General features: G+C 40.6%; 1 protein-coding gene and 1 long non-coding RNA gene across 5 annotated transcripts; one reads left to right on the forward strand and one right to left on the reverse strand.

The window, feature by feature from the left end:
- Positions 1-396: 396 nt before the first annotated feature.
- On the forward strand, positions 397-3,663 carry LOC112181261. Of its 4 annotated transcripts, none has more exons than XR_005804278.1 (7): positions 397-451; positions 848-944; positions 1,817-2,247; positions 2,363-2,576; positions 2,655-2,747; positions 2,825-2,940; positions 3,127-3,663. It is a non-coding gene; the product is annotated as an uncharacterized LOC112181261 (long non-coding RNA). The 4 variants fall into 4 exon arrangements; XR_005804279.1 differs by having other exon boundaries at positions 1,833-2,247; XR_005804280.1 differs by having other exon boundaries at positions 891-944; positions 3,127-3,662.
- Positions 3,664-11,694: 8,031 nt separating this feature from the next.
- On the reverse strand, positions 11,695-22,130 carry LOC112181256 (MDIS1-interacting receptor like kinase 2). The gene is made up of 3 exons (XM_040512298.1): positions 20,508-22,130; positions 12,361-14,917; positions 11,695-12,219 (listed from the first exon to the last, which is right to left on the reverse strand). Exons 1-3 carry the CDS (start codon positions 21,303-21,305, stop codon positions 11,864-11,866), a joined length of 3,711 nt encoding a protein of 1,236 aa, XP_040368232.1. The 5' UTR covers positions 21,306-22,130; the 3' UTR covers positions 11,695-11,863.
- Between the last annotated feature and the right edge of the window lie 269 nt (positions 22,131-22,399).

The raw sequence follows: 22,399 nt of genomic DNA on the forward strand, positions 1-22,399 counted from the left end.
ATGGTTGTAGAACTAAGTGAGGGCCAAGTTATCGCTTCGAGTTTTGGTTTTCACTTTCTGTTATGTAGTTTGGTTTTCTGTTCGATTAGTGTTTGATTGTGTGGAAATTTAAATTGAAAATTCATTTTCAAGTTGAAGTTGTTTTTGAGTGTGATGAAATTCATGTATTAGGAGTAGTTAGTTCATCAATGGGGAGTAGTTAGTTCAAGTTGAAGTTGTTTTTGAGAGTTTCAGCATTTCTGGGTTCATAAGGAAACAACTCCCGTTGGGATTAACCTATAATTTCACAGCAGTAATTTGAATATTTCAATTTAGCTCTTGAACATTGCATTATATTGACAGCATGTTATATGTTTGATATAGATTATTTTTTATTTCGAATTGCAGAACATTGCAGGCATACATTTGGATCCTTGATATTCCGAAATACTTCAATCTTTCTTTCTAAAAGGTAATCAATTTTGTTCAGGACTCTAGTAGTCTGTTTTTCTGATACACTTAATCTCGATAAAGAGGTGGTTCTGAGAACTTCGTGGAGTAAGCTGAATAAGGCGCGTTTCCTAATTTATATCGTTATTGTTAATGGTGGATCACTAATTGAGTAACTAAATTTGTTTACAACACTTGAGTCACCAAATGTACGTATACAACAGTTCATGGCTTACTCTTAAACCTCATTTTAATATTTGCATCTGTAAATCATTTGGTTAGCAAAATTGTGGAACAGCTCTGGTGACTCTAGCATTGTTGATATTTTTTATTTGTAGTTTTGGAGAAAACTAATATATATAAACTGTGATGGGATATTGAGAAGTAGACAAATAACATGCTTAATTTCCTTTTTCAGGTATTCTTTATGTTTAATTTTTGTATGATCTTTTTGGAAGTAGGTGAGGACTAATGCTCGAATTGTGGAAGGGGATCCAGGTAAAGTAATTTGCAAGGTATAATCTTTTCTCTGTGACTCACACCTTTGTTATTTTTGTCTGTCAATCTGTTTCTCATCCATATAATTTTTCCTGGAAAAGGTACTATTTCGTTTCTTATAATTGGAACCCTGAACTTCACTGGATTCAGAAAATATAAACTAAAACATATCTATCTTGAATTGGCAGAAGCTGGAGAACAGTCATTGATCTAGCTAGTGGAACTCACGATATGTTTATAACTGTTGTTCAGTATTTAACTATTCTCTGTCTTGTCTTTGTGTAGCATTTTGGTTCTGGAGCTTTGAAAGTTCCAGAATTGGAAAATTTATATATCAAGATTAACAATTATACATTCTATTGATCACAAACATGCAACAGATAAACTACTTACTCGATCTTTCTCTTCGTTCAAGAATATTTCTAGTGGAACACCTTTCACAATTGTTGGATATATTTCTTCTAAGCAGTGTTTTTGAAAAACAGATCGAATTATATATACAAGCTAAGGACAATACATTATATACACAAGCTAAGGACATTAGTCATATACTTCTCTTAATATCCCAGACTCAGAATTACATTCACATTTCAGTTAGAATACTGTTAAGTGTGTGGCGTTTCATAAATTTGCTTATTCTTTCCTAATGCCTTAATTTTAGATCATTTATAAAGTATAATTTTTTTTTATTTGTGGTTGAATTGCCTTAATTTCAGATCATTTATATATGAGTCTAGTTATACTTAATTTCCCACTGCTCTTTCTTTAACTATTGATAGTCTGATGCATTGGATTATTATGTGAAATTTTACTTTCCCACTGCTCTGCAATTTCTTTAACTAAGGGGTCTGGTTTTTTATTTATTTATGTTCTGATTATTCTGTGTTAGTTTTGTGTATGTCCAGACTTCAAAAAAAGGTGTCAAGAAAGGAAAAAAACAAAAAAAGAGTATAGAAGCAACCGTTATTGCTATTAACAGGGAAGAAAGGAAGCCAGGAATAAGAATTTCGGATGGAGTTTCTAATAATTCACATAGGGAATCACATACTCCCTACGCTTAATAGTCCAATTAGGTGTGAAAATGAGACAACCTCAGATTATTCGAAGAGACCTCCAAGGGGAAAAGCAAAGGGGGATAAAGATTTTAAGAACAAAGGTCGGGTTGAAGTTCAGTTCAATGTCAGAGGTCAACCTGATGGAGAATATGCAGCAGGGTTCTCCTCCTTCCTTGGAGTCACAGCAAGAGAGTTCGTACCATTGACAACTGAGTGGAAAAACCTCACTGATCTGTACAAAAGACAAATTTGGGAACATATCACTGTAAAATATTTCTTATAATTTGGACTTGTTTATCTTAATTGATCTTTCTCTTCGCTAGTCCTATTAGTAATGGAGCATTGGGAACTCTAATATATTGTTCAATTGTATTTTGTAGCGAAAATATATTGTTCCAGAAATTTGCAAAAGGAATGTGTTCTGTAAAATGATGAAGCTGTGGCGAGATTACAGATCATTGACAATGAAAGAAGTGATGCAGCAAGCTGAATCGGTAGGCTTACCACGTGCTGCTGCCCTCCTCAAACCTGATAATATAGATTCAATGGAAGTGGCTGGATTTTGTAAAATCCAGAACGACAGAAGCATTTAGGGTAAGTTAATTTTCTGCAAAACATGTTATATTTGCTTTTATGTGAAAACATTAATATTATCACCTTGGTTTTTGATAGGAAAAGTGTGAAAGATTCAGGTTGATGTGACAAGGCAGAACCTTATTGCATAGAACAAGTAGAAAAAGTTTTGCATGTCTTGAAGAAGAGCTGGTACCAAACAATTTTATCATTACACTTGATGTCTTAATATTACAAGAAAGCTGATATATGTACTTGTCTTTCTATAGAAGCAACAAAGTGAGACACCGGATGCAATATCAAGGTCCGCTATTTGGCTTCGTGCCTATGAAGTGAAGAAAAAAGCAAGTGAAGAAGTTGAGGATCCGGAAATACAGAAATAGTGGTAACAACTAAATCTTGTATAATTTCTTGTTCATGTCATTCATCTTATAATGCAGGTTTCAGATTTCTATGCTTTACTTTCATACTAAACTTTAGTTAGAATTGAACATTATTTTCAGTTTAGTCAACTCATACTTGCAATAACTTTCATCAATAGCATTGATGGATTCAATTATGTATTTTCCAGAAACTAGTACGAAAGTACAAGGAAGAAGAAGAAGTAACACTACCATGTTCGATAAAAGCTGATGCTGTTGCAAAGGCACTTGGTCCGCGAGGACAAGTTAGAGGGCTTGGGTTTGTTGCACTCCCTTCAAAAGTGGATGGTCAGACACACGTTGCTAATAAGGTCACTATGCTAGAGAACGCTCTTGCTGCTCAAACACAACAGGTGGACCGATTGACAGAGTTAGTGCAAGGTCTCGCTGCAGATTTGATATCTTGGGCAGGAATCGTAATGGTTGTCACTGCTTGTCTTTGTAGGCTATATGATGTACAACTTCTTTATGGGACATGGTTGGCATGTGGCATCGTATCAAGCTATCATCAGCCCCTTCAAGTACTCATGTAATCAATCGGAAGACAATTCTAATCTAGCTAGCATGTTCTATATTTGAAAACCAGTTTAACTATACCAGAGTACCAGACGTTGTCTGTTCATCGTGTCCGTTTTTGTTTTGTTTTGTTTTTTTTTTTTTTTTGTGAACTAGACCTTGCTATGAGTTGTTTGTGAGATAGTTGCTCGGGGTTGTTATATTTATATGAAATATACTCCGCTTGTACCTACACTTCCTGGATCGGTATTAGTCCTGAAAACAGTGTCATTTACTGCATGATCTGCACAGAAAAGTCTATAAGACTATTGATGGGAGAAGAAACAAATTATTCATTGTGAACTAGACCTTGCTATGAGTTGTTTGTGAGATAGTTGCTTGGGTATTGTAATATTTATATGAAATATACTCTGCTTGTACCTACACTTCCTGGATCAGTATTAGTCCTGAAAACAATGTCATTTACTACATGATCTGCCCAAAAAAGTCCATAAGACAATTGATAAGAGAAGAAACAAATTATTTATTGTAAGTTCCAGTGCCCAACCAAGCCAAAAATGAAATGGCGTTATTATTCATCTTCAGCTCGCCACAATGTAGCCATTACTTTTCTATGAAGATGAAATTGTAGAATCAATAGAGGGATTTCTATACTCAAGTAATTGTCGAGTAAATGGGTTGAACCACAATGCTCACAATAGTAGTGCTTGTGCCCTTGAATCAGATAATTAAATTCTGTCAAAGCCAAAGGGATATCACGAATTTCACACTTGAAACCCCAGATTTTTGTTTGGTTCTGAACCAAGTCTTAAGGAATTTATCATCAAGTTGAGTCAGAAATGAGATAAAACAATGGGGCTGTATGTTAGTTTAGGAAATTTCTTTTAAACAAAAGCAGAAATGAGATAGCTCAATTGTAGTCGCTCCATGTCCAGTTTCTGCTTTTACAAAGCCTTACAGTAAGTTGTAGCAAGACCCCTATTATGTCTGAATCTTAATCAAAAACTACTAAAACAATTTTGAATACCAGAAGGCATGATGGCTTGCAGACTAACTATAAAATAAGGACTCTGTTTTAGATCAAACACTCTGCAATACTATTCACTGGCAACACATTCAGCACATATGACTTACTTCTCCTCATGATTTTCACCTGACAGCTGTGGCACTGAATCCAGCTGTAGTAATATGTAGGTCAAAATTATCTTCCGGTGAACGATCTTGTGAGCCTATACCCTTACACCATTAAATATAGTACAAAATGAAATCCAGTGGCTACAACTCTTCTGCAGTGCTAACAAACTGACTACTGAGATTGTTGTTGAAGTGGTGAGCTTAATATGGCAAGGATTAGAATATTATACAAATTGAGTATAGTAACTAATCAAGTCAGAGCTAGTCCTAGAATTCACCCCTTCATAGTAGTATTGCAACTAGACAATAGAAGAGCCTAGCTAGAGGGTTAGCATGTACATGGCTATCTTGATCATGATCTGTGAACCAAACTGCTGAATATGAACAAGCAGCTAGTACCTAATAGTTGTGCATTCCTACCATTAATTCATAACATATTCAGTTGTTTTCCATTTAGGGGTTTCCACTTCTGCTTGTCCTGGACAGCAAGATTTCGATCAATACAGAGGTTTCTGTTACTCTGATGGATGAAGTTTAATCAACTATTCTGGAGATTTAACCATAACCAACTTATAGTCTATAGTGAAACTTACACCCTATATTTTCTTATGATGATAAGTCTCCAAAATAATTTATAGTTGCACAATTAATTTAGTTGTATACCAACAGAAAGACTATTTCTTTCTACCTTACACTGTTGGAGCGATAAATTTAGCATCAGACTGTAAATGCTTCCCTTTATTAATCAATAACTCGTAATTTTTTTTGGAGTAATAATGAAGTTTCCTTTTTTCATTCATCAGACTTTGTACATTGCTAAATTCATCTTCATAAACATCAGCAGATTAAAAGTTACAAATATGAAAAAACAGGATGAAAAAAAAAAAAAAAACTGTAGATTGAAGGATATCGACATAATGTGTGCCTTTACAAACTAGGGTTTAGAGTTGTAATAGGAATGTGTTTTAGGTATTCAATTGTAATCGGATTCTATTACCTTTTGGGTACCTTGTAACTCCCTATTTAAAGGGCTCCTATTATCAATGATAACACACAATTCTATTCTCCTACAACACGTTATCAGCACGAGTTCTAACCCTAGCTTCAGAAAAAAAAAAACCCTAGAAGAAAAAAGATTCTTTTTTCTTCTCTGCCGCCAACCCAAAACAGAAAAAAAAAAAAAAAAAACTCCATACCGGCCGTCCACCACCAGCCCAGCCTCAGCCTCCAGCGCCCCCGCGCCCAACAGACTGCCGCCACCAGCCCCATAGCTCCGCGCACCAACCTCACCCCAGCAGCAGCAGCCCAGCCTCCGTGATCTGCAGCAGCCCAAGCCTCCCTGCCTAGCAGCCCAGCAGCCTCGCAGCTGCCTGCAGCACCGACCGCATCTGCAAACGTCCCATCACTGCAGACCAGAAGAAGACGACGCAGAAGAAGGAAAACCAAAAAAAAAAAAAAGAGAAGAAGACCCGAAAAAGAAGAAGAAAAAGAGAGGAACCCGGCTCGAAAAAAAAAGAGAAAAAAAAAAGAAAAGAAAGGACCCGGCCGGCCCAGAAAGAAAAAAAAAGGAGAAGGAAGAAAGAAAAAAAAAAGGAAGGGAGAAGGGCAGCCACCAACTGCCAATTTCCGACCAGATTCCAACTACACGCCTGCATCAACACGCGCGTGTCTTCAAGCTAAGAACAATCACGTAAGTTTTTATAATTAAAGTTCCTGCTTTCTTGTATTTAAATTCCTTTTATTTTCTGCATAATATTGGAATATATGTTGCCAAATGATTTTTGACTATTTAACAAAGCGGAATTGTGGGGATTCACGCTTAACGAACTAAGAGTGTTCGTATGAACTAAGAGTGTTCATAATTAAACGAACTAAGAGTGTTCGTGTGAACTAAGAGCGTTCACAATGCTTGGACTAAGAGCGTCCGTAAGCATCAAATTGTGACCATATTAAAACATCACTGTTGGTCTAATCCAAAAGAGATTCTTGGAAATTGATTTCTTGGTAGCATAGCTCGGAAATCTTATTATTTTAGTTTTCGTGGAAGTTTAACTCCGAAACTAATATATCTTCTCTTCTTATTTTCAGGATGTCGAATGAACCTAGACTCGACTTTCCCATGCTTGACTCAACAGGCTCGGATTACCACAGTTGGGTAACTGATGTTGAGAACCATCTCACTTCAAAGGGAATATTACCCATAATCCAGGCACCTAACCCGGATATTGAGTTCAACCGAATATCTACAAAACATGCTCAAGCAGTTATCTTGATGCGACGCCATATGGACAAGGCACTCAGATTGGAGTATATGTCGGTCAAGAATGCAAGAGAGCTATGGGTAGCGCTAGAAGAGCGCTTTGGCAATGTCCAAGATTCCCTCCTCCCTGACTTGAAGGTTCAATGGAACAATCTGCGCTTTGCTGACTTCAAGTCTGTTGCTGAATATAATTCAGAACCTCTTCGCATACAGTCCATGTTGAGGTTTTGTGGACAACCTGTCACAGAGCAAGAGTTAATTGAGAAAACTCTCTCCACCTTCCCTGTTTCAGCCATTGTGGTATCAAAGCAATACCGTACCGAAGTCAATGCTGGACGGATCACGAGGTTTCACCAGCTTATCAATATTATATTTGTAGCTGAGAAACATGATAACATACTCGTGAGGAATTATAATTCAAGGCCCATTGGAACTAAGAGTGTTCATGAGGCGAATTATAATGCACCCAAAGGAGGGCGCAAGGAGCGGTACCCTAAGAATGAGGGACGTTTGGGCCCATATAACCGCCCTAACCAGGAAGGAAACCGCAAGTTTGGTGTGGATACACGTGGTGGTAATGCCACACGTGGGAGAGGGGGTCGTGGTATCCCTAGCAGTAATGGTGGCTCAATGGGTCGTGGTGGTGGCAACAACCCTCCTAGGGAACGCCCGCAACGTGCACAACGTGCACCTCAATTAAAGGGAGGTAACCGCAATGATGAGTGTCATCGATGTGGATCAATTGAGCATTGGTTCAAGCAATGCAAGGCAAGTGAGGAACTAGCTGAAAGATACAGGGCATATAGGGACCTGAGAGAGCAAGAAGTGTACCTTGCAGAAGAAGAAGAAGATGGTGGAGATGTCAATCTCACCATAGAGGACTTCAAAGCTGAAGATGAAGTGCACATGGATGCAACAGACTTTGATTAGATTAGTCCTTTTTCTTTTTCCAAGAACTTTTGTAATGACAATTTGCCTTAGTCAATAAATGACAATTGTCTTAACTCTTTCTTATGTGGCAGACCCAATAAAATATGATGTCTAGGAAAGTCATTGAGATTATTGGTACTTAAGAGAGCCTCACTCCACCAACATCTCTCTCTACTTTCCTGGTCATATTTGATTGGAGTTACCAAACGGATAGAGTGACTACAATGTGTCTTACTTTGATTTTATTTTGGATTAGACTTTGGAAACTTTGATGTAATCATTGGCTATTAATAAAGTGTCAATTCTTTTACTTAATGTCTTGGACATACCTTAATTCGAACTTTATTATAAGAGCCAATGGTTTTCATGTGGAAACACATTATGAGAATGGACAGAGTTCCTTTGCATCACCTCTAATGACTACGAACATAAACGAGTATTAGAGAAACTTATGTGTTGCTCTAGTGGGTTGTATGCAACCACTATTTGAGTTATTGAATCCAACTATGTCATGAGAGACCACTTATGGGATCTTGACACATATAGGCTTTGACATGATGATCTGTGTATTAAAGACTTTACACGGACATCCATTTTCAGAACGAAGAAAAGTAAGAACCAAGAATTGGTTCGAGGAGCTGCACATGGGCCTCATGGCGCCATGATTGTGCAAAGACCAGCCATACATGGCCAGTACCGCCTACCCCCTGCGGCAAATACATGGCATTGACGCCATAAACTCCTCTATCTACTTCTCAAGTCTATTGTGACACTATGGCTTCACCAAAGCCCATGTTTCATTCTGTAAAGCCTGTTATTTAGGATTGAGACCATCCTATGCAAAGGAGATTGAGGAAATAATTCCATTCCCACAAAGAATCTAAGGGAATTCTATGGATTTGATCAACCAACTTGCGGACCATATAGATGTTTTATGGTGTTGGTTGATACGCAAACACGCTGGTCACGTGTTGTGCCATTATCCACTCGTAATGCTGCTTATACTACACTCCTAGCACATAACATATGGCTATGGGCTCACTACCCAGATCATCCCATTCAGTCAATTTGACTTGATAATGCTAGAGAGTTTACATCGACAATTTTCGATGACTATTGCATATCATTGGGTATTGATATCAAGTATCATACTCCCATGTACACACCCAATTGGTCTCGCTGAAAAGCCACCATTAAACGACTACGATGGTAGCCCGGACATTGGTAATGCGCACCAATATTTCCATTTGGGTTATGCAATATCGCATGCAGCTATGCTAATTCGTCTACGACTCATAGCAGCCACTCAACTTTTATTTGCATTACAGCTAGTGACTGGGTTCGAGTCTAATATCTCGTATTTATGCATATTTGAGTGTGCGGTTCATGTGCCAATTGCGCCGCCATAGCGCATCAACATGAGTCATTGCAACGAATGCATATATATATTTGTTGGACATGAGTCTCCAACTATAAGTCCGCTATGTAGAACCCTTGACAGGCGATCTCTATTTCGCTGGATTTGCGAATTGTCACTTTGATGAGACAGTCTTCCCGTCGTTAGGGGGAGATTAGAACGTCAATGTTCAACAGAAACGACAGGAATTGTCGTGGTCTGTCCCCACTATGTCTCATCTTGATCCCCTAAAAGTGACGAGATCACATATACCTGCTGCAAACATGCCTGCAAGGATTGATGTCCTCATAAGAGGACATGGTGCCACCCAGAGAAGATGGGTACTGCACCACTACCATGGATGGTAGCATGGTGACGCCACAAAGGTGGCATAATGGCGTCATAGGCCATGGGTTCCGCTAGAGAGAGTAGGAGACCCATAGGTTCGATGAATTCTCGCCTTAAGAAGAGAGCGAGTTTGGCACAACTTGATCCATTGATCATTGATACTCAAAATCCGTCTCATGAGAATATTTTGGATTGTGGTTATGTCCAAGAGACATCGTTGGGGGACGCCTCAATGTTAGAACCAATTCCTGAAAATATAGAGATCTCTACGAACTACACTAGTGTACATGAGGACGTGGAATTATTGAGACCAATAATATCGAACCTTACTCCGTTGAAGAATGCCAACGTAGAGAAAATTGGCCTAAATGGAAAGATACGATCCAGGTTGAATTGGATTCACTAACGAAGAGGAAGGATTTCGTGCCTGAGATGCCAACACCTCCTAACATAAAACCTATTGACATTAATAGGTCTTCGTTAGATAGCATGATGAGCAAAAGAGATGGTAATCTCGCCTTATGGCGCAAGGTTTCTCACAACGCCCTGGAATCGACTACGAGAAGACATATTCTCTCGTAATGGATGTCATTGCACTCCACTACCTTATCAGTTTGGTAGTTTCCAAATAACTGAACATGCAGCTTACGAATGTGGACACTACGTATCTCTATGGGGATCTAGATACGGAATATAATGAAGGTTCTTGTGGACTTCATTTACCCAAGTCAAGTGGCTCTAGACCACGGAGCGCATTTGCAACGAGGTTGAAATGCTCACTAAAATGACTACTTGATTGGGAAGAGATATGATGAACTATGCCCACGCGTTTCCATGACAAGTTCCGGATTTGCAATTGTCGCGGTTTATGTTGATAAACATAATTGGAACCCTTGAGAGTTAAGGGAAACCGCTGAACACCTGAAATCCGAGTTTGAGAGGAAGGACCTTGGGAACACGGTTTTGTCTAGATTCAGAAATTGTATACCTTGTCAATAGACATTTTTGATAAAGTCAAAGATGCACCATGGTCGTCCGTAGTCTTAGCCCTAAAAGGGATCCGTTTCGTCCCAGGGATGATGACGAAGATGTGTTAATAGCGAAAGTGCTTACTTATGTACAATAGGCGCGTTATTGTACTTAGCACAATACAAGACCGGACACCTCAATTATTATGAACTTGTTGGCTAGATATAGCCCCGCGCCAACGCAACACTATTAGATTGGTATAAAGACAATCTTTCGATATTTGAGAGGTACGATTGATATGGGCTTGTTCTATCTCTACAGAGAAAAGAGATGACGGAAGTGTGGGATCGGACCCCACAAGGCAAAATGCCACCTTCCGTGCTCCTCCTCCCCTCCATCGAAATGACAACAAGCATTTCTAAATATTGAAATGAACCAAATCCGATCAGAGGATAATGTAGCGGACTTATTTACTAAGTCGTTACCAAAATCCACTTTCGAGAAACATGTGAAGAGCATCGGATTGAGAAAGTTATCCGAACTCCCATGATTGTAGCAATCAGGGGGAGATATTGACATCAGGGGGAGCCATGATGTCTACATGTTCGATCTCGAAGAGTGAAGGACGTGTTGTGCTCTTTTTGTCCTTCGACCAGGGTTATTTTTGTCCCACAGGGTTTTTGTTACCTGGCAAGGTTTTTAACGAGGCAACAATCAAAGCGTCATCACCAAGTTTGAGCGGCACAAGGGGGAGTGTTGAAGGATATCGACATAATGTGTGCCTTTACAAACTAGGGTTTAGAGTTGTAATAGGAATGTGTTTTAGGTATTCAATTGTAATCGGATTCTATTACCTTTTGGGTACCTTGTAACTCCCTATTTAAAGGGCTCCTATTATCAATGATAACACACAATTCTATTCTCCTACAACATAGACTACTCCATGTCACTTGTACTACCATAGAACTTGGGGCTACTCCATGTCTATTGCACTGATACAGCTCTAGGACAAATTCTCTGCTGTATAACCTCAATGTAGTATGATCCTTAATATGTCAAGAATTGAAAACAAAAATGAAAGCAACCCACAAGAAATTGTTATTGAAATTTATACCACAACGCATGATGAGCAGAATTAACTCAAGTTATAGTACAGGCGTACCAGTTACTTGAGTTTTACATCAACAGAAATACTACTTATTATACCATTGCTGGCACTAGAATAATACATTTATTCATCAAATAACCAGAAACTAGAGGAAATGCAAGACTATTTCAATTTTGGAGAAGGGATTTAGTAGTTAAACCTTTTTTTATTTATTCCAGCAACTTCCTAGTTATGAAAATTTGCCAATTTATTGATGGTTACCGTACTGAACGGGTCAGAAAGGCTACTCCGGGTCCTGGCTGATGACAGTTCTTTTGCCACAAAATGCATGGTTGGTCGTGAATCCGGATTAGTGCTGGTGCAGGCCAAGGCCACTGTTAACAAGGAAACCAGTCGCACTGCTAATTGACTTGAAGGAGACCGAAGTCTTTGGTCTAGCAAATCCTTCAAAAGCATATCTCCATTTTCCGATAGAGAAGTCAGTAGCTCCCCTGGATGCCTTCCCATCATAATTTCTAATGCCACCACTCCAAAGCTGAATACATCACACTTATCTGTCACTTGCATTGTGAATGCGAGCTCTGCATGCTCATTAGAATAACAAAATCAGCAAACATTTTCCCATCATATACATATAGACAACAATAATATATGTTAATAGGCGAGTACAAACATCTGTATAAATGAAAAACAAGTTTATAAGTTTATTGAATGAGTGATACCTGGAGCCATGTAGCCATAAGACCCCGCTACAGCAGTCCAGTTTGAGGAATCTGAGCTCAATAGTCTTGCTGTTCCAAAGTCTGATAGCCATGGCACGAAATCCCGATTTAATAATATGTTGCTCAAAGTTATGTCGCGGTGAATGATTTGGTGAGAGCAGTCATTATGCAAGTGAGAAATAGCATCAGCTATTCCTTGCACAATTTCCACCCTTGTGCCCCAGCCAAGTACATCTGCTTCGCCCTCCACTCCATAAAATACCATTTTCAAACTGCCTCTCTCTGCATATTCATACACCAAGTACAAGCACCCCTTCCAGGAACAGAATCCATAAAGTTTTATTACATTTCTGTGCATCACTTCTGTCAAGGTTCTTATCTCATTTTCAAAACTCTTGCGATTCAATTCTGGAATGTCGTCACTAGAATCTACTGACATATTCAATTTCTTAACTGCAACGACTCTGCGTCTGTCCAACACAGCCTTGTAGACACTTCCAAAACCTCCTCTTCCAATGAGGTACTTTTCATCAAAGTTCTCGGTGGCAGTGATGATTTCAGAAAATGTCAGTTTACCATGTCTTCCCCAAATAATTGAATCAAAACTTTTAGACACCTTAGGATGATCGATTTTTCCGAGATTTGATTTCTTGCAGGTCTTAAGAACTACAGCAGATATGGTTACCAACAGCAATAAACCACAAATGGGAACAAGGACGCCAACAAGAATTTTCTTGTTGGACTTTTTGGGACCTGAAGTGCATGGAGTTAGTCCCTCTGTTTCACCACACAAACCACTATTTCCAATGAAAGCATTATTAGGAAGCTTCTTTTGGAAAATGCCACCAGTTGGGATTGGACCTGTCAAGTTGTTGTAAGAAAAATCAATGCCGACAAGACTAGCCATTCTGGAAAATGTTGATGGTATATTCCTGGAGAGTTGGTTATGCGAGACATTTAGAATCTCCAACATTATAAGCTTGGCAAGGTTTAATGGTAGTGATCCCGAGAATGTATTGCTGCTTAGGTCCAACAAGTACTGCAGGTGTAGATTACCAATCTCCTCTGGTATTCCACCTGATAATTTGTTGTGGCTTATGTTCAAGCTTGTTAACCTCTGAAACGTTCCAGGGGCGACTGGTAATACCCCTGTAAAATTATTATCAGACAAATCAAGAAACTCAAGCCTTGTCAATTTGCCAAGAAACCGAGGGATAACTCCTGTCAAGTAGTTCCTGCTGAGACTGAGATAGAACAACAAGCTTAGATTCCCAATGGCAACTGGAAATTCCCCACTGAATTCATTAGAGCCTAGGTTTAGCTTCTGCAATTGTCTTAACTGCCCAAGCTCAGGTGGGATTTGACCAGAAATTCTATTTCCATCCATTTGCATATCCGTGATGTTTTTGCACTCTCCCCATTGTGGCGAGAGTTGACCAACGAACTTGTTGTGACTAAGATAAATTACTTCAAGATGGGGATGAACACCAAATGCATTGGTGATGTTTCCGGTGAATTGGTTTACTTCAACCCAGACTCCAATTAATGCAGAACAATTTCTCAAGCACTCAGGCAATGGCCCTGTGAAGTTGTTATTGTGCACAAAGAATCCCTGCAAAGAAAATCCACTACACAACTCGGGCGGCAATTCTCCAGAGAAGCTGTTCCATGCCAAGTCAATATATATCATGTTAGGACTATACTTCCCGAAATCACTGGGAATGGTACCCCAAAACCTATTAGTGAAAACGGAAAACCACTCTAGTTTTCTTAGGTGAGAAATAGTTTTTGGCAACTCCCCTTCAAGTTGGTTTATGCTGACTTGAAAGTCAACCATGGAAGTCATGTTTCCAACCTCTGGGGGGATTGGGCCGCAAAGGCTGTTGTTGTAAAGGTCCAAACTTTGAAGATTTGTGAGGTTCCAGAATTTCATAGGAATCGGCCCTGTGAACTGGTTCAACGAAAGGTCCAACTCTATCAAAACTTTCAAGTTTCCTATCTCTGAGGGAATTGATCCAGAGAAATTGTTTTCGTACAGCCAGAGGATATCAAGTTTTGTCAACAGGCCAATTTCTGCTGGAATTTTCCCATTGAAGCTATTGTTTCCTAAAGAAAGCTTCTGAAGATTTGTGAGGTTCCAGAATTTCATAGGAATCGGCCCTGAGAGCTGGTTTCCCCCAAGGTACAATTGTCTCAAAACATTCAAGTTTCCTATCTCTGAGGGAATTGATCCAGAGAAATTGTTTCTGCTCAGCCAGAGGAGATCAAGTTTTGTCAACAGGCCAATTTCTTCTGGAATTTTCCCACTGAGTTTATTCATAGCCAAGGACAAATAAGTTAGGTTGGTACAAAGACCAAGCTCAGAAGAGATTGAAGAGTTCAAGGAATTCCTTCCAAGGTCTAGGTGCTGAAGCTCCCTGAGTTGGCCTACAGAGGATGGGATTTTGCCTTCAAGGGAATTGTTATAAAGGCTAATAAATTGAAGACCAGATATCAAACCAATATCTTCCGGAATTGGACCACTAAAGTTGTTCGATTCCAAATAAAGGTGCTTAATGTGTTAGTGTGAGTCATCGTTCCCTATTAGGAATAGACTGCAAGGGAATATATCGTTGTAAATACTTACCTTGTATATGTGGTAGTACAGTAGTACACAATAGTTGTAGTACGATTGTAATCTGTTTATATACACCACAGATTGGGTGTAATAATTTATTAGAAAATTCACTATCTCAATCTCGTTATATTTGAGTTGGTATCAGAGCGAAGATCCGAAAGGATTTTGTCTCTTGTTCTTTCTAAATTCAGTCAGAACCCCGTTGTTAGGGTTTGTTTGCATCCTCGGCATCCGTCAAAACTTTGACTTCGGCGCCGTCATCTCCACTTGTAATCCTAGGCGTCCGTCAAAGAACAATCACTTTGTCTTTGACTTCGGCGTCATCTCCAGGTTGTTGTGCATCAGATCCAGCATCAGAGTTGACATTCCACGGCATCATATCGGCATCAGACGAAGTTCCGACCTGTTCGTCGCACCCCAGGTCGTCGCTGTCGTCCAGAGTTGGTCGCACTCCGCTGCTGTCCCCAGGCTGTCGCTGGCACTCCGTCGTTTCTGCTCAACACTTCGGCCTCGTCCTCAGTCCAGGACCGCCGTCTCTCATCTTCGACCGGCTTCGTCTTCGACCGGCTTCGTCGTTGTGTTCAAGGCCGCTGTCGCTCGTCTCCAAGACCGCTGTCGCTCGACCAGTTCACAGATCGGTGATTCCAGATTGATTCCAGTCAGATCTTCAACTCGTCAGATCCATCTCCGGTCAACTCGGTGATTCCAGATCGATCTCAACTCGGTCAACTCGGTGAGTCAACCGGCCTCAACTCAGTGAATCAACCCACCTCAACTCGGTCAACTCGGTGATTGAGTCGGTCAACCCATTCAGCTTAGTCAAACAGGTTCAAAAAAAAAAAAAAAAAAAAAAGTTGTTACTATTTGTTTGATTTTGTTTGGAGACATTTGTTATTATTTCCGCTGCGCACTTTGGGATTTGTATATTTTTCTAGTGTATTATTGCAATGGGTGGTGATGACAGTGAAGGTCAGAGTTCTAAGACCAATGAGGTCCAGAGGGTTGAAGTCTCTGTCAAGAACTCAGAAGGTGGTTCTTTTGGGGGTACCAAACTCACTGGTGCTAATTTCCGAACATGGAAGAAGATTATGTCTGTTTATCTCCGTGGGATACACAAAATGGGGCATGTGACTGGAACAATCAAGGCTCCTAGTGAAGATAATGTGGAGGCCTATACTAAGTGGGAAGATGATGATGGGTTTGTCATGTCAATTCTATTTCGAGCCATGACTGATGATGTGCTACAAATGGTAGAGGAGTGTGAAACTGCTGAGGCGATATGGAAGACGTTGGGAGATCTCTATACAAATGAGTCTGATTTTATACAGGTTCATGAATTGATGTGCAAAGCTGCTAATATGCAACAGAATGGGCAACCAGTAGCTGTGTATTTCACTAAGCTGAAGAATGTATGGGCTGAAATTGATCAGAAGCGTCCTTGCAAGATCAAGAATCAGGAAGATCTTGTGTGGTACCAGAAAGAGAAGGAGCTAGAACGGGTTCATGTGTTCTTGAGAGGACTTGATGAGAAGCATAGTAGTGCCAAGGGAGAATTGCTCAGAATGCCAGACCCTCCTAGTTTGAACACAGCTTTTACATACATCCGCAAGGATGAGTCTCAACAGGAAAGTGTCAAACATGCACAGGTTGAAGTCTCTAGCCTAGCCATTCAGGCCAAGTCACCGGCCCCTTTCCTTCAGCAGCAGAATTCAGCCCCTCTTCATCAGCAAGGTTTCCCACAAGGCTTCACCAATCGCGCTCGTCCTCAATGTTCTTATTGCAACGACCTTGGGCATGTTCGAGAGACTTGTTGGAAGTTGAACCCTCACCTGAAACCGAAAAAGCAAGGTTATCGTCCTAAGGCGAAAGCAGCTGCTGTTCAATTAGTCCAAGAACCAGATTTCTATGGCGTAGCTGGCCAAGATCATCATACAGCAGGTGGAGCTACTCCTACAGCCTCTATAGCTGGTCGAGGTAAAATTGGTATGGCTTTAAAGGTTTCTCACTTTGTTGGTTCTGATACATGGATTATTGATTCTGGTGCCTCCGATCATATGACTTATGATAAATCATATTTTACTGAGTTGTCTTCCCCACCAGTGTCCTATGTCACCAATGCCAATGGTGAGGCTTTTCCTGTGTTAGGTTCAGGGTCAGTGCGTATTACTCCTACCTTAGAACTTCATAATGTGTTATATGTGCCTGACTTATCTCATCACTTGATATCTGTCCCACAATTGAACACTGAGTCTAAATGCTCTGTAACCTTTTATCCTATGTATGTGATTTTTCAGGATCTTCTCACCAGGGAGATAGTCGGTCGGGGGTATCTGAGGGGCCGGTTGTTCCATCTGGATCAGACATACGCAGGAGAGAAACCAGGAGCACCGTCCAGAGCCGCTTTGACTTCGACTTCTGATAAGCTAAGTGAGATTTGGTTGTGGCATCGCCGTTTAGGGCATCCATCTTTTAGTCTTATGAAGAAAACCATGCCTACTCTGTTTATTGGTGTGGATGAGTCAATTTTACATTGTGAAACATGTGTCTTGGCCAAGAGTCATCGTGCTACTTATTCTCCTAGTATTTCTAATAAAAGTGTTATTCCCTTTGAGTTGATTCATTCTGATGTTTGGGGTCCTTCTAGAGAGCCTACTGTATCGGGTATGCGATATTTTGTGTTGTTTATTGATGATTGTACAAGATTGTCATGGGTTGCTCTTCTTAAAACCAAAGCTGAAGTCTTCCCCGCTTTTCAAACCTTTCGTAATCTTGTTCAGACACAATATCATAGCACCATTAAAGTCCTTCGTTCTGACAATGGGGGGGAGTATGTGAATCATGTGTTCCAAGAATTTTTTCAAAACCATGGGATTGTTCACCAAACCACGTGTCCACAAACACCAGAACAGAATGGAGTGTCCGAACGGAAAAACCGTCATTTACTTGATATGGCTCGTGCCCTTCTTTTTAGTGCTCATATGCCTAAGTATCTTTGGGGCGATGCTATACATGCTTCCTCTCATCTTATCAATCGTCTTCCATCTAGTGTCCTTCAGGGCAAAATTCCTTTTGAGGTTCTCGCCTCTCATGTCTCCTTACCATCTTTTCACAATCTTCCAGCTCGTGTTTTTGGTTGTGTTGCCTTTGTCCATGTACCAAAAAATCAGAGGTCTAAGTTAGATGCCCGGGCCCTTAAGTGTGTGTTTGTTGGCTACGGAGGTCATCAGAAGGGGTACAAGTGTTATCATCCACCCACCAGAAAGTATTATGTCACTATGGATGTTACTTTCTTTGAAGACATGAGTTATTTCTCCTCTTCAGATACAGCTCTTCAGGGGGAGAATTCATATTTTGAAGAGCTATATCATGGAGAGGGGGAGGAATCAGAGGGAGAAGGAGAAGGCACACAGCCAGGAGGTATTTTGACGGATCCGGTTGAAACTATTAGCTCGCCTCCTCCAGCAGCAGAAGCACCAGTTTCCATCACTCAGAATGAGGTTGAAGACACAACTGCCCCTCCTGCCATCGCTTCTACCCCTGACCCACAGCTTCCTGGTACTGAAGATCATCCATTTGAGGTATGTCCATCCACTGATACTAGTAGTAGTGAGTCTAATGTTGAGCAATATGTGTTACCACATAGGACCACTCGAGGTCAATCAGCCAAAAGATATGAACCTACTCTTACTGCCAAATCAACATATCCAGTAGCCAACTATATGTCCACTAGTAGGTTATCTAAGTCATATGCATCATTTGTGAATCAAATATCTGCTGTATCAGTACCTAACAAAGTGCAGGATGCATTGGGGGATCCAAAGTGGAGGAAGGCTATGGATGAAGAGATGGAGGCGTTGCAGAAGAACAGTACTTGGCAACTTGTGTCTCCACCACAAGGCAAGAAGGCTGTAGGCTGTCGTTGGGTGTTTACCGTGAAGCATAATGCAGATGGATCAGTGAATCGATACAAAGCACGTCTTGTAGCAAAGGGATTTACTCAGACGTATGGTATAGACTATGATGAAACTTTTGCTCCTGTTGCCAAGATGAATACTATTCGGGTTTTGCTCTCGTTCGCTGCTAGTTTAAACTGGCCACTCCGACAATTTGATGTCAAGAATGCATTTCTTCATGGAGAGTTAGCTGAGGAAGTATACATGTGCCTCCCACCAGGGTATGTAGTTGCTTCTCCTGGTGAGTTTGTATGCAAATTGAGAAAATCTCTGTATGGTCTCAAACAGTCACCTCGTGCTTGGTTTGGAAGATTTTCACAGTTCATGCGGAAGGTTGGTTACAGGCAGAGCAACTCAGACCATACCTTGTTTCTCAAGCATCAACAGGGGAAGGTAACAGCTCTAATTATCTATGTGGATGATATGGTAATCACTGGTAATGACACTGTTGAGATGGATAGACTGCAGAGACAGCTAGCTTCTGAGTTTGAGATGAAGGACTTGGGTGAGCTTAAGTACTTCTTAGGAATTGAGGTAGCCAGGGGGAGAGAAGGAATCTATCTGTGCCAGAGGAAGTATGTTCTTGACTTGCTGACAAAGACAGGTTTATTAGATTGCAGACCTATTGATACTCCTATTGAGCAGAACCATGGTTTAGCTGAGTATCCAGATCAGGTACCTACTGATCGAGCTCGCTATCAGAGGTTAGTTGGGCGCTTGATTTATTTGGCTCATACCAGACCTGACGTTGCGTATGCAGTGAGCGTGGTGAGTCAGTTCATGCATAATCCGAGTGAGAGTCACATGGATGCTGTTATGCGAATTCTGAAGTACTTGAAGTCAGCTCCAGGTAGGGGAGTACTATTTTCTAAACACAACGACATTCTTGAGGTTTGTGGCTTCACAGATGCAGATTGGGCTGGAAATATCACAGACAGGAGGTCGACATCAGGTTACTTTACCTTTGTGGGAGGTAATTTGGTTACATGGAAGAGTAAGAAACAGAAAGTTGTTGCACGTTCTAGTGCTGAGGCGGAGTATAGAGGTATGGCTCACGGAGTGTGTGAATTGTTGTGGCTGAGAAATCTGTTACGTGATCTAGGTTTCATACTCAAAAATTCCATGCAGTTGTATTGTGACAACAAGGCAGCTATTGACATATCACAGAATCCAGTACAGCATGATCGTACTAAGCATGTGGAAGTTGATCGTCACTTTATAAAAGAGAAGCTAGATGCCAAAATCATTAGCTTTCCTTTTGTTCCAACTGAAGAGCAACTTGCAGACGTACTTACCAAAGGAGTTTCCAGGAAGGCATTTTATGACTCACTAAGCAAGTTGGGCATGGTTGATGTATATGCGCCAACTTGAGGGGGAGTGTTAGTGTGAGTCATCGTTCCCTATTAGGAATAGACTGCAAGGGAATATATCGTTGTAAATACTTACCTTGTATATGTGGTAGTACAGTAGTACACAATAGTTGTAGTACGATTGTAATCTGTTTATATACACCACAGATTGGGTGTAATAATTTATTAGAAAATTCACTATCTCAATCTCGTTATATTTGAGTTAATGTTGGGAAAGTTATATGGGAATGGCCCTTGGAATCGGTTATCGGTGAGATTGAGAGATTCAAGCTTGACCAGGTTGGTAACTACCAATTTTGGTATTTGGCCAGTGAAAAGATTTCCAGACAAATCCAGGAAGGTCAAGTTCCTACATTCAGATATAAATTCTGGGAACTCTGAATCTAAATTATTCCCATAAAGATCAAGGTAGCTCAACAAAGGAAAGCCTGAAAATTTAGACCAGTCAGGAGTGTCTAAGTGGTTACCTCCAAGAAGCAAATATTGTACCTTTTTGAGATTGTCCAGCTGATAGGGAATGGTACCACTGAGATAGTTGTTGTTGAGACTTAGAAAATGAAGCTCCGTTAACTTGCCCATTTCCGCAGGCACTTCTCGTTCCAAGGTATTGTTTCCCAAATCCAAGGTTGTGAGCTTGGTGAGGTTGCCAATGGCAGATGGTATAGGCCCTGAGAAATTGTTGCCACTGACGTTGAAATGGGTGAGATCGAAAAACTTGTTGAAATTGAACTGTGTTAGTGCTGAGGTGATGTTGAAGTTTGCAAGGTGAATTTCGGAAACTGTTTTGGTATTGTGGTTGCAGACAATGGCAGACCAGTTGCACAGGTTGTTTAGGTTTGTGAGCGACCATGAATTCAGGGAAGGTGGTGAAGAAGCAAAGCTGTTCTTCCATTTTAGGAGAGCTTCAGCTTGTATTCTTTGTGATGACGTGGCCTGCAATGGTAGCAAAAAGAGCAAGAATATATGAAGGAGGAGATGCAGAGGAGTCTCCTGAACTGCTTTCATGATGTTGTGCTCGATCCAATAAAGCTGCACAGAAGGAGGAATCTACACCAGGAGAGGATCAATTTTGAAGCAAGAGGTTGATTTTTTAAGTTCTCTGAATAGTTTTGAGGAGACTTAAAATGACTTGGGAAGCTCATTCAGCAAGTCGGTCCACACTTGACCTGTAGTTTTTCACTTTTTCTTTTGAATGCAATAGAAACTCCACCTATGAATGAGTGCCCCATGTTTCATGTTTTAACCTTTTGATTTTTTTTAAACAGTGAGAGCTGAAATTCCTAACCGACAACTAATATCACTTGATAAGGAAATTTTTGAACCAAGTTTTTGTGTTCCTTTTAACTTTCCTGATGTTATTCAAGGATATGCCTATGAATGGTTTAAAGCAAGTCAAAAGTCTAAATAGAGTAAGGGCCGCCGCAGATGGCCAGGGGATACCAGCGCGGTCCACCTCAGTTTCCAGGCCCTCCACCAATGCAGTTTGCTCAGAGACCAATGGGGCCTCCTGGCCAGGTGATGAGGGGTCCACCGCCTCCGCCGCGGCCTGGAATGCAAGGTCCACCGCCTCGTCCTGGGATGCCTCCTCCACCTGGTGGTGTTCCTTTGTATGGACAGCCTCGTGGCATGCCGCCTCCACCCAACTCTCAGAACCAGCAACAAAATCAGCAGCAACAGTGATTTGGCATAAACAGGTTATGATCGGAGGGTTTCCAAGTGGTGTTGAATGCCGGACATTTTGAACCTAGATTCAGTTCTGTAAACGAGTTTGAGCATGTCTAAATAGAGTACTTTCTGTTAGAATTTGTGGCTTTGATACCACTGTTGGAATTTGGTGCGGATGCTTTAGTAGTAGTGGGCTAGGACAATGTGTTTAGGAAAAGATGTTTAGGAGCTAGGTGAGCTAGGACTAGAAGTGGAGGAGGTGCTAAAGAGTTAGAAACAGAGGAGGTTGTTCAAGAAAGAAAAACAGAGGAGAGAAACTATTGACTTATGCTTGGTTCATTCATTAATTACAAGAGTACATCCACATATATATATAGGAGCTGTTAACCGACATTCACATGATTATCTCCACTCCACCGACTTAAGCTCATAAA

This window comes from Rosa chinensis, unplaced genomic scaffold (genome assembly GCF_002994745.2).
Source record: "Rosa chinensis cultivar Old Blush unplaced genomic scaffold, RchiOBHm-V2 RchiOBHmChr0c16, whole genome shotgun sequence".
Lineage (NCBI taxonomy): Eukaryota > Viridiplantae > Streptophyta > Magnoliopsida > Rosales > Rosaceae > Rosa > Rosa chinensis.